General features: G+C 36.4%; 2 protein-coding genes across 2 annotated transcripts; both read left to right on the plus strand.

Moving 5' to 3' along the window:
• Positions 1 to 5,912: 5,912 nt before the first annotated feature.
• On the plus strand, positions 5,913 to 7,598 carry LOC118753079 (protein will die slowly). Its single transcript, XM_036487933.1, has 2 exons — positions 5,913 to 7,120; positions 7,180 to 7,598. The coding sequence occupies exons 1-2, from the start codon at positions 6,254 to 6,256 to the stop codon at positions 7,366 to 7,368; spliced, it is 1,056 nt and encodes a 351-aa protein (XP_036343826.1). The 5' UTR covers positions 5,913 to 6,253; the 3' UTR covers positions 7,369 to 7,598.
• Positions 7,599 to 9,807: 2,209 nt separating this feature from the next.
• LOC118753080 (ATP-binding cassette sub-family F member 1-like) lies at positions 9,808 to 12,771 on the plus strand. Its single transcript, XM_036487934.1, has 2 exons — positions 9,808 to 10,987; positions 11,045 to 12,771. Exons 1-2 carry the CDS (start codon positions 9,910 to 9,912, stop codon positions 12,661 to 12,663), a joined length of 2,697 nt encoding a protein of 898 aa, XP_036343827.1. The 5' UTR covers positions 9,808 to 9,909; the 3' UTR covers positions 12,664 to 12,771.
• Positions 12,772 to 12,848: the final 77 nt, after the last annotated feature.

The raw sequence follows: 12,848 nt of genomic DNA on the forward strand, positions 1-12,848 counted from the left end.
AAATTAATTTTATATTAATGATCTCGAACCAGTTTAGAATGAATTTTAAATGTGACAAATGACATTTTAATATACCTTACCTACATATGGACTTTCGTATACAATAAAAGTTTAATAAGCACAATTATTTGTGCATACATTTGAAAAAGACGTTTTTGGGTAGGAAATGACGTTTTTTCAGACCAAGAAGGACGTTTTCTCATGCCGAAGACCTGGCAATACTGATCGGAAGTCTCCTGAAGAGAATTAGAGTTTTTCGATCGAAAAATTTTGATTTGCAAGAATTCTATACCATTTCTTCGGAGTGTTTTTTCCCCACATAAAAAACATGGAAAACTTTGAGCGCTTTGAGCAACCTCCAAATGTTTTTTGATTTAAAAATGAAAAAATATAAATTTTTTTTTTGTATAGAAAAATCCTAGTTTGTAAGAGTATTAAAATTCCGACTTTACTTTTATGCTGGACCAGCCTACTGTATGTATATAGATATACGAATGTAAATATATGTACGAGTATGTGCGCATGGCATTAAACACCCGCAATATAAGAAAATTTTGCTCATAAGATTATTGCTACTTTTTGAATCAAGTATTTTTGTATGTCTTATGCAGCTTTTTGTTTTGATTTTTTTACTTAAATTTAAATTTTTTGGGCATTTGAAATTCTAATATGGCGAATTCGGCATCAATTATTTCAGACAGGTTTAATATTTTGGAAAATAACTTTACCTTTCACAAATAGATTTAATTTCACAAAATTTTGAAGCTAATATTTGTAGCAAAACTCTTTGTGACATTTATTGAAGCGGATGACGAACATTGCACAAAAACTTGCTACTTGTCACTGGCAGTCGCGCCGTAAATGGCGCACGTACGACTTTGAAATTCCCTCAATCGAGATCGCAGCGAGCAAACGCGAACTGAAAGAAAAAAAACCCCTACTTAGTATGCCAAACAGCAGAGCCGGACTATGTGCTGGATTAGTGAGTTAAACTGTGTAGGCAATTTTGTATGCAAACAATTAAAAATAAGAAGACTAGCTATTATGAAAAGTTTCCACACAAATCGCTTAAACATCGCACCAAAGGGCCTTCAGACAGTAAATCGTAAATTATTCTAAAAAATTACATGCATAAGTAGTTGCTGAGTATATTTAAATATGTGCACATATACTTATACTCATACATGCATACGTATGGATGGTGCTTATTCAAAGCTGAAAGAATAAGTTAAAAAATTGGCCCATCAGTTTTGTAAGGTTTTTGCCTAAAAGAACGCGATTTTGTAAAAAATTGCACAAGCTTTTACAAGTTATTTGCATAGCGAACAGAACTCATGTACCGTTGCGGTCATTAAGATAGTAGCAACGCATGAACAATATTTAACTGTATATAGAGCAAAATGCTGAACACCCTCTACAAAAAAAAATCTAAAAAATCAAATGTAAATTTTAGTGACTTGAGACTTGCACTTTACTGCATTAAAATTGAATAGGCTACTAAACTCCATACTCTAAAAATTGTGAAAAAAAATTTTGAAATTTTTATGAATTTTTTTTTTTTTTTTTTTGATTTTTGTAAACTTTGTGCAATATTTGAAACTTTTATTCATGTTATTTCTGTGATTTGGGTTGACCGAACTATATTTTAAATGAAAATTATTAAAAATAAATAAATAAACATTTTGCCCTTTTGCTATCTAATTGACCGCAGCTGTATCTTTGAAAAAAAAATCTTTAAAAAACTGCCGAAAATGTTGCTCCATAGCAAGGCTTATTGCATTGGTTCATACTATATGCTTTTGTAGTTAGATATGCTTACACATACATATAAACAAATTTATATTAAACATTCACTTTTCTCTACTAAATCCCGCCCTCCCGCCACATGCAGCTCACCTATTGCTTGTGGCAAATGCGGCTGCGTCTTAATCCAGTGCTGCAGTTCGGCGACAAGCTCGTCCAACTCAGGCTTTACAACCATTTTGTTTAATTATTGTAAAACAATAAAACAACACAACGATAATTTTAACACAATTTTCGTATTGTTTAGGAAGTTCACACATTTATTAAAAAAATATATTAAACTAAACTGGCGTTGTGTTTTTTTAGAGAGAAAAGTTATAGTTCAATTATTGCGCTTCGAATTTAATTGCTTTTTATGCTTTCACAATGCAGATAATTAAATGCCAGTTTTGCCGCTACAAATCTTTGTCCCCAAACTGAAATTCGCGCGACACCTCCTCTGTGCTAGAGATGAGTAAATCCAAGATACGAACTGCCGCTCACCAGGTACTCGCAGCGACTGAAAGCGCGTCCCAGCCAGTTGAGCTAATATAAACAGAGCGGTAGACTCGTGCTGGACGGTGGATTTGCCTACATACATACTTATTTACCCACATACATATGCATATACTTTCATACATCTTGGCGAAATGCGCACTAAGTTTAAGCCACATTCTGTGCGGTTGGCTAAAACGCTGTCGTGCCCATCGCGAAACTGCAAATGCAGTTACTACATTGGTGATGTGCTGTATGCCACCCTTGGCCGGCCTCCTCGGCACATTGGTGGGTAATGAAACAATGGTTACCATTTTCTTGTTTTTTTTTTTACTTATTTTTCTTATATTTTGACAAATTTATTGTACAGCACTTTGCATACATTCAATATGTATAGTTGCACATGCAACCTATGTACATATAAGCGACAATGTTGGCGTGACATTTAATTAGGTGCTTGTTTATTGGTGACATTGAAATTCGGCGATGTTGTCGTCACGCATGCGCAATTGCGTCCCATCTGCCAAAGAGTCGCCAAGCTCGTGTGTACGCATCAATAACCAAGCAGTGGGAAAATTGACTTTGCTATTAATGAGTAGATTATATTCTCACAGACGAAATATTAAATGAGTGATAATAAGATAATAAGCTGAGTCTTCAAATGGCCGATTCTTTTTGCAAGGCTGTTGGCTAGTGAAGTCGACCTTTTCAAAAGACAACTGAACAAAAAACTTAAACTTCTTAGGAAGTCCATTTAAACACAATTTTTTGAAAATGCCTGAAAGGCAACACATATAGTCATGTGAAAAATAATAGGGGCATGACATTGTGACCATTTTTGACTATTTTTCTTTTGTTTGTTTAATGTTTATTATTTTTTATAAAAACACAGCTCATTATCTACCAAAAAATCACATGAACCCAATTTCAAACTTTGTAGAAAAGTGTGAAAAAATAACAACAAAAAGTTTTAGGCGTGCAGTTTCATAGCCCATTAAATTCCAGCTTAATAAAGTTCAAGTTTCAAGGGACTAAGAATTCGCGTTGATTTTTCATAATTTTTTAGCGCTGGTGTTATATTTAAAGGTTTGATTAAAAATGAAGCTATGTCTAAAGTTAAGCATTTTTATTGTCGATTTTTATTATTTTTCTTGGTTGTAAAGCAATTTAAACCCGATAATGAAATGCTTTATGTACTTTAGACACAATCAAAAATTTTAATGCAATCTTTAAATATAAAGTGAGCTTTAAAGTTACAAGTTACTTGAGAAAACGGCCCTTGGATTTTTATTTTTTTTTAATTCTCAATAATACAAAGTTTATAATCTTCATAGAAATATTAAAAAAAATTTTAAATTTGTGACTGGTGGCACATGTCCTTATGACTGGTGTGAAGCAATTATGCATAAAAAAAAGATTGCTGAAATGTAGTCATTTAAAAAGAGGTTACTACTGAAATAGAGATATTAGGGCATATTTAAATTTATGTCGTTTTCCGCTTTTACATGGATTGGCCCATAAAGTAACTTAAGGTGTGTCGAAAAAAGCTCGATGCAAAAAAATTGTAAAAAAGTATTTTCTGGTTAAAAGCAGTTCATAATACCAGTGGCAGAAATAAAAGAAGTGCCTTATTTAGACCACTTTTGTCTATGTTTCTTTTGCTTATTCAATATTAATTTTTTTTTTAAAGTAAACCCCATATTACATATAATTAACGGCATATAAATTCATATTTTTCTGACGTCATGATTTTTTCTAAAAGGACTTTATAATTTTAAAGATGTGACTAATTACAAAACTTATTTAAAAAATTCAGTGAAATGTAGAACAAAAATATGGGTACCAAATGAAAGAAAAACACCGGTAGAATTTTTTGGGTTCACAAGGACGAATAGGAATTGCAAATGCCCCTTTAATCTATTTTATTTTTTGAAGCTAATAAAGTTAGTCCTTAACACATAATTAAGAAAAAAAATTGAAATTGATATTCGAAGATAAAATTATAAAAAAGGGTATTTTCAATACTTAAACGTCCCTTATATAACAAAAAATTTGATATGTTTTAACTCTACAGAATTTTCTCTTTAATTTGATACCCATACTGGTTTTCTAAGTACATTGCACTGAATTTTTTAAAACGTTTTTTTTAATTACTCATATCTTTAAAATTTTAAAGTTCTTTTAAAAAATCCTGAAGTTCAGAGAGAAAAGCTAAGAACGCCATTTTGGTATATTTGGCCCTTGGTTTCGCGAATATATTGATTTTTTTTTTTGTAAATTACCTGTCGCAATATGTATATATAATGAGCATTTACATGTAAATATAAAAATATTATTATATGTTAAATAAACAAAAGAAATATATCCAAAACTGGTCAACATAAGGCGTTTCTATTATTGCCACCAGTGTAAATTAAAAAGCCGGAAAATACCGGGATTCTAGGCAAATAATCCCTGGATTTTCGAACTTAAAAAATATCGGGATCCCGGGATTAACATTCTTAATGTACATAGTACATATGTACATTCGTTTGCATCCGATTTCGTAATATTCGATTGCTAATTTAGAATTTTTGCTACTTTCAGATCTTTTTATTTTTTCCCTGTTAATAGTGCTCTAATGATTCTAACCACTTAGACCAGGACAAGGTGAATTCAATAAGGTGGTGTTGGAGCGACAGCTGAATTTTTCGCCATGGAAATCTTAACGTCAAAATCGTTTATTTGTTGTAATTCATACTGTCATTTTGCGTATGATTTGTTAGTGTAATTGTTTTCTTATTTACGGCTAACACCACCTTATTAAATGCGCCTTGGACCAGGGGCTGGATTCCATAACTGTGAACTTTCGAGTGTGCATTGAAAATTGTGTACAATCTACTTTTTGCGATTCAGGAAGTGTGAGAATGAGTTCTGACTGTCAAACTTGTGTGCACTACTCTTCCGAAAAACTCAAAGCATTTGATTCGGTGAGTTAGTTGTTGTTGTTGTAGCGGCACTTAAGTCCCGCCTATTTCGATTTGTCCTTCAATCGTTGTCGTCAAGCTCAATTAATGGTAGGCCCAAGAAACGCGCAGTTTCGTCGGGGTCGGACCAAACGGAGAGGGGTATTTGTTGAGTGAAATTGAGCTGGAATGTGAAGAGGTGGTTGGTGTCGTGCGGGGAGTCTCCACATGCCGGACACTCATTGTGTATATTGGGGTCAAGTCACGCGTTTTTCACTCTGTCACACACAATTTTCTCACAGCTATAGAATCTAGCCCAGGGACTAAAAATCGGAAAATGAGGTAGTGTACACAATTTTGGCGGTGAAAACTCGTTCTCACACTTTCTGTATGACGCTTTTTTAAGCTTTTTATAGGTAGTCAACTGGTGTCCAAGTTAAATTAACATTTATTATCCTGCTGTTGTTTTTGTTGTATGCGTGTGCTGATATGGAAATGAATTTGACATTGTTTTTAAAATGTATAATTTTGTACATCAATTATCCTTTTCCGCTGTCCTCAGCGCCATCTGACTTTTCAGTATAGTAAGTGCTTTCCATAACCGATTTTTGGCATTTTGTTCCCAACCGATTCCGGTGCGTTTTGTTCCCAAAGAACAGTTTTAGTGCCACTGTTATCGAAAAATCGCAAAAAATAAAAAGTTTGGCAACATTGTGAAAAAAGCAAACACGAGCCGCATTACAAACATCACGCAGAATTTTAGAGGAAAACATTGAATAGTGTTTAAATAATTAAATTAATTTCTAAAATAGATACACAAGGCGTATATTTGCATATATTAAAACGAACTACACTTCGTGCCTCCCCAGAACGCATTGTAAGTTGCGGAAAAATCGAGAATCAGCTTAATACCACGCAGACGCAAAACAACAACGTGCCGCGTGTAGCCGCACTGCCAGTTATTCCCAAAACAGTAAATATTAGCCGCAGCACTGAATTCGTGCCACGCACCACTTCCCTTAGTCCACAGGATGGTACCAATCGGTGCTGTACATGGTCACCCGGGCGTACATCCGCCACAGCCGATGCCTACGGCACCTACGGGCCCTAACACATTGCAGTCTTCGTCTTCAGCCACTTCCAACACCCCGTCAAATAAGAGTTCACTTTCGGTGAAACCCAATTATGCCCTGAAATTTACCTTGGCCGGTCACACAAAAGCCGTATCTGCTGTTAAATTTAGCCCAAATGGAGAATGGTTAGCCAGTTCATCGGCTGATAAATTGATTAAAATTTGGGGCGCTTATGATGGTAAGTTCGAAAAAACCATCTCCGGCCATAAGCTTGGTATAAGCGATGTCGCCTGGTCATCTGACTCTCGTTTGCTGGTAAGCGCCAGCGATGATAAAACACTTAAGGTGTGGGAGCTAAGCTCGGGCAAATGTTTGAAAACTCTGAAAGGGCACAGCAATTATGTCTTCTGTTGCAACTTTAATCCGCAGTCTAATTTGATTGTTTCTGGCAGTTTTGATGAAAGTGTGCGAATTTGGGACGTGCGCACCGGCAAATGTTTGAAGACTCTTCCAGCGCACTCTGATCCTGTATCAGCAGTTCACTTCAATCGGGACGGGTCCTTAATTGTAAGTTCCAGCTATGACGGGCTATGTCGTATTTGGGATACCGCAAGTGGTCAGTGTCTGAAAACTTTGATTGATGATGATAATCCACCGGTGAGCTTTGTCAAATTTTCGCCCAATGGAAAGTATATTCTGGCGGCCACTTTGGATAATACTTTGAAATTATGGGACTACTCGAAAGGCAAATGCTTGAAGACATATACAGGACACAAAAACGAAAAGTATTGCATATTTGCAAATTTCTCAGTAACTGGTGGCAAGGTAATTACAATGGTTTATAAAATACTTATGCGATTTAAATTTAAAATATTTTTCTGCAGTGGATTGTATCTGGTAGTGAAGACAATATGGTCTATATATGGAACTTACAAAGCAAAGAAGTCGTTCAAAAGCTTCAGGGTCATACGGATACTGTTTTGTGCACAGCTTGTCACCCTACGGAGAACATCATTGCTTCGGCGGCGTTAGAAAATGACAAGACTATCAAATTGTGGAAAAGTGACACATAAACGCACGCCAATCATAAAATTCGATTGTGTGCGAATACAAATATAGTTCTATTAATTAAACTAGTTTAAGAAATCAACCTCAGACGTTTACTATGTTTTGTAATAACAAAACCCTCATACATAAACATTTCATTTCTGATATCTGTACGAAATTAAACTTCATTCAAATAAAGTTCTAAAACTGATATCTTACTACGTTTATGCGTAGGTCAGCAGACTTGAAAGCAAGACTTGACGTGTCTGAAAGGGGACTTATACGTAAGCTATTTGCAAATAAAAATTATTTGCAAATACCTAACTCACTGTTTATTCGACGGTGTGGAAAATTCTTTTCTAATATTACCTGATTATAAAAAGGCAATAATATGACCATCGAAAAAGAAAATAAAGTTAAAAATTGCAACGTCTTGATTGTAAAAAAGCAATAAGATGACCATCGAAAAAGAAAATAAACCTAAGAATGGCGGCGTCTTGCGCTTATTTGCAAATAGTACCACTAATCAATACTCGTGATTTGTGATTTAGTTATTGGCAAATAAAAAATTAACTCAGCGTTTATACGGCAAAATTTACCATTTTGCAAATGGTTATTTGCAAATAATACGTGCGTATAAACGTAGTAAATATGCGAGTGTCGTAGAATTATGATATTTAAGAACATCTTTCTCTTAATTAACGATGACACTGTATCTATATGAAGCTAATCTCGACATTTTGTTTTAATAAGATTTAGTATCGAAAAATTCTTTCAAAAATTGCCTAGGAATGTGAGGTTGATAGCACACCTTGTGCTATGTTATGTTTTTAAAAACTTGCAAAGGCAAAAACGAGAAGACGAAGATAAAAAGAGAATAAAAAATTTCCCCCAGGGAACTTTCAGAGCTATATATAGATAGTATTCATCACAAAATTGTACTAAAAAGTACTGCGTAGTAGGAAAGTATATTGTAAACGAAATTGTATCAAAAGAGTACAATTGTACCAAAACTGCCAGCACTGGTGCAAGTGCAAGTCCGGCAAAGTCATGTTTAAGAAACAGCTGTTTACTAGGGCATGCCGTGGCTTAACGATGCTTCTGCAAATTTCAAAAAGTCACAATCCTATTTAGTTTCTCCCTAGTACTACGTTTATGCGACTGAATTCATGAGTTCTCCATTCCATGAATTCAAAAGTGGCCCCGTTTATGCATAGTTCGCGAATTCATGAAATAAAGAGCTTTGAAAAAGTGGCAACGCACTAGCGAGAAACTAAACAGTAGGGTTGTCGCTTTTTTGGCCTCCTTTTGAATTCCTGCACCGGGCAGGAAATGAACCATATTATATTTAAATTGGTTTTAATATATTTTCGTTTTAATCTATTTGAATTTTTTTTTTATATTTGAACAATTTCACTTAACTTTTCCAGAGCTGTAAATCCTGTTTATGCCACTCATGCTTTTTAATCTAAAAACATCAGGTTCTTTCCCGTACGCAACGCGGCATCCCGCGGGTTCCAAAAATAGCCCAGAAATTATTCCCGTACTCAACAAAATGGGTAATAGAGAGCGAAAATTGGAACGTATTGGGTCGTAAGTGTCTTCTTCTTCCTGCCCAAAACAGCCCGGACTTTTTCTCGGGGGTAAAAATGGATAAAGCGTCAAAGTGCATATCAGCTGTTTTGTGTTTACATGTTGCCTGAATTTACTTGGTGCTTTTAAGGAATAGTGAATGTATTTTCAATCTTTATATTCTTAAAATCAAATTTGTGGAACAAAAATTCAATTTACAAGTGTTTGCATTTAAGTGTCAAAACCAAAAACAACGCGAATCAACTGTTTCTCAAATTCTGGGCACGAAATGTGTTTTTTTTTGCGTTCCCATACTTCTGGATTATGTTCTATTTTTGAGAGCAAACTTTTCGCTTATTCTCTAATTACCGGATCACGTCTGGATTGTTAGGGAAAGAACCTATCATAACCCTAGTAAACAGCTGTTTGTGGAACGTGGCGTTGCCGAACTTGCACTTCACGATTTCATGAAATGATGCCGAATTCATGGTTAATTTTCGTGTATAATTGAATTCATGTAATGGTGTTCATGCAGCCAATTTTAAACCAAATGCATGAAATGAATTCGCGAATCAGCTTACGCATAAACGTGTATAGTACGCTACGCCACTTTTTCAAAACTCTTTAAAACATGCGCAACTCAAAAATCGGATCCGAAAATATAAGTGCTTGGTGATGGTGCAATTATTACAACAACAGGTATAACAGTAGTTTGCAGGTGAGAGAATATATATAATGAAGAAAAAATACATATTTACATTAATTGGGGATAAATCATTTAATTATGCAAAATTTTGCGAATTATGCAGAAATGGGCTATTTGACAATTTGCGATGACAAATTATTTTTCTCTGATTTGGCAACCCTATTTTTATATCCACGTGAAGTAATCTGGTGAAACTGCATCATCTGTCGTCCGCAATTTCCTAAAATTCCAAAATAAGTAGTTTGTGTAAATAAATTTTTATAAAAATCATCGAAAAACATAAAGCAGTATGTCGAAAGCCAAGGGCAAAAAGAAAAACGATCATTTAGAAGACGATGAAGATATAGAGGAAGTAAAGACAGCGTCGAACAAAAAGGCTGGTAAAAAAGGAAGAAAAGGTAAACGTGGCGGTGATTCCAGCGACGACGAATCGTTAGCAGGCAAGAAAGTTACCACCAACGATGCTGATGATTTAGAAAGCGTTAAGTCGGGAAGTAAAGCTCCGCAATCAAAAGGCAAAAAGGGAAAGAAAGGCAAGCGGAAAGACGAGTGGAGTGATGACGATGATGAACCAGAACCCATCGTACAACTTGGTGGCAAGAAAAAGGGATCAATAATTCAAGCCAGCGATGAAGATGATCCCAGCGTACCGCAACCAGCAGCAATCGCGAAAAAGCAAGGAAAAAAGAGCAAGAAGAACAAAAAGAAGGATGACTTCAGCGATGACGAAGATAGTGGCAATCAGAAGCCGAAATTTCCTGAATTGGTAGATGACGGTGATTCGGATGATGAAGAACTTTTAGTCGCAATTGCCAAACCGGCTTCAAAAAAATCAGTCAAGAAGCAACAGAAAAAAGCAAACAAATTTGCAATAAGTGATGATGACGAAGAAGAAGAAGCTGTATTATTGGAAGAACAATTAGAAGATGAAGCTAGTGAAGAGCCTGAGCCAGAGCCAAAAACAATTATACCAAACAATGAAAAGGAGGTAGAAATATCCGAAATAAAAGAAGTTATGGAAGTCACGGAAAAAATTGAGGAGCTGCAGATAGAAAGTAATGTGCCTTTAGAAGAAACTCTGGAAGAGCAAGTATATCAAGAGGAGAAAAACAAGGATGCAGATAAAGAAAATAACACAGAGTCAACCCTTAAGGAGAAAAAGCTTACGCATAAGGAAAAGAAGAAACAAAAGAAGCAACAGGAATATGAGAAGCAAATGGAGCTAATGACAAAGAAGGGTGGGTCTGGTCATTCCGACTTGGATAGCAATTTTACCATGTCTCAAGTGCAGCGCACTGCTGGTCAGCAAGCACAATTGGAGCACGCCGTTGACATCAAAATTGAGAATTTTACGATCTCGGCTAAAGGTACGTTACCATGTTGCAATTCTTCGAACTGTGTCTAAAATTTCATTTTTTTTTCAGGTAATGACTTGTTTGTAAACGCCAATCTTTTGATTGCTCACGGACGTCGTTATGGTTTAGTAGGCCCTAATGGGCATGGCAAAACCACCCTTCTCCGGCACATAGCCACACGTGCCTTCGCTATTCCGCCAAACATAGATGTGCTGCTCTGTGAACAAGAAGTAATTGCTACTGACAAAACAGCCATTGAAACAATACTAGAGGCTGATGAGAAAAGAAATAAGCTTTTGGCAAAGTGTAAAGAGTTGGAGGATCAATTTGCTGCTGGCGATATGAGTGTTCAAGAGGAATTGAACGACACATTTTCCGAGCTAAAAGCCATTGGCGCATATTCGGCGGAATCCCGTGCTCGTCGTATCTTGGCTGGTCTTGGTTTCAGCGAAGAAATGCAAAACCGCCCGACAAATAAGTTTTCCGGTGGCTGGCGCATGCGTGTTTCGTTAGCGCGAGCACTTTACTTGGAACCAACCTTACTTATGCTTGATGAACCTACTAACCATTTGGATTTGAACGCTGTAATCTGGTTAGATAATTATTTGCAGGGTTGGAAAAAGACGCTTTTAATAGTTTCCCACGACCAGAGTTTCTTAGACAACGTATGTAACGAAATAATACATCTCGATCAGAAGAAACTGCATTACTACAAGGGTAATTACTCCATGTTTAAGAAGATGTATGTTCAAAAGCGGCGCGAAATGATAAAGGAATATGAGAAGCAGGAGAAACGCTTGAGAGAACTGAAAGCTCATGGTCAATCAAAGAAAGCAGCTGAAAAAAAGCAGAAAGAAGTTCTCACCCGAAAACAAGAGAAAGGGAGGCCTAAGCAGCAGAAGCAAGATGACGATGATGGGCCTCAGGAACTATTGGCTCGTCCAAAAGAGTATATCGTCAAATTCCGCTTTCCAGAACCGTCACAGCTGCAACCCCCTATTTTGGGAATACACAATGTTACTTTTGCTTATGAAGGGCAAAAGCCACTGTTTGTCAATACAGATTTCGGTATAGACTTGACAAGTCGAGTGGCCATCGTTGGGCCAAATGGTGTGGGCAAATCTACGTTCCTTAAATTGCTACTTGGGGAATTGGAGCCACAAAAAGGAGAGCAACGCAAAAATCATCGGCTTCGAGTCGGTCGATTTGATCAGCACTCTGGTGAACATCTAACTGCCGAGGAGTCCGCCGCAGAGTATTTGCAACGCCTTTTCAATTTGCAACACGAGAAGGCGCGCAAGGCGTTAGGTTCGTTTGGTTTGGTGAGCCATGCTCATACTATAAAAATGAAGGATCTCTCCGGTGGTCAGAAAGCGCGAGTTGCCCTCGCTGAACTCTGTCTAAGTGCGCCCGATGTGCTGATTCTCGATGAACCTACGAACAATCTCGACATTGAGTCTATTGACGCCTTAGCAGAAGCCATTAACGAGTACGAGGGTGGTGTAATTATAGTATCTCACGACGAACGGTTGATTCGTGAAACTGGCTGTACATTGTACGTAATTGAAGACCAGACCATTAATGAAATCGATGGTGAATTTGATGACTACCGTAAGGAGGTGCTGGACGCGCTCGGCGAAGTGGTCAATAATCCGAGTGTTGTGGCTAACGCAGCCGTGTTGCAATAATTAAACACGTCTTTGATTAAGATATTTGAAATTGTTTTGTATGCATTCTAGTGCTAGATTGAAATTATTTAAAAAAAATAAACCGTTAAAGTTAATTGATGAAGAAGAGGAAGGGGCTTTGGTCGAAATACATGATGCATTTTACATATGTATGAAACAAAACTTAAATTTGCGCGGAGTACTGA

The sequence above is a fragment of the Rhagoletis pomonella genome, unplaced genomic scaffold, assembly GCF_013731165.1.
Source record: "Rhagoletis pomonella isolate Grant_MI unplaced genomic scaffold, Rhpom_1.0 Rhpom_scaffold_02094, whole genome shotgun sequence".
NCBI classification, from domain to species: Eukaryota; Metazoa; Arthropoda; class Insecta; order Diptera; family Tephritidae; genus Rhagoletis; species Rhagoletis pomonella.

Excerpts from the sequence above, each read along its gene's own strand:
- LOC118753080 (XM_036487934.1), top strand. The coding sequence starts at position 9,910 with ATGTCGAAAGCCAAGGGCAAAAAGAAAAACGATCATTTAGAAGACGAT. Across the intron at positions 10,988-11,044 it reads TTTTACGATCTCGGCTAAAG|GTAATGACTTGTTTGTAAAC; the intron begins GTACGTTACCAT and ends TTTTTTTTTCAG.
- LOC118753079 (XM_036487933.1), top strand. The coding sequence starts at position 6,254 with ATGGTACCAATCGGTGCTGTACATGGTCACCCGGGCGTACATCCGCCA. Across the intron at positions 7,121-7,179 it reads TCTCAGTAACTGGTGGCAAG|TGGATTGTATCTGGTAGTGA; the intron begins GTAATTACAATG and ends ATTTTTCTGCAG.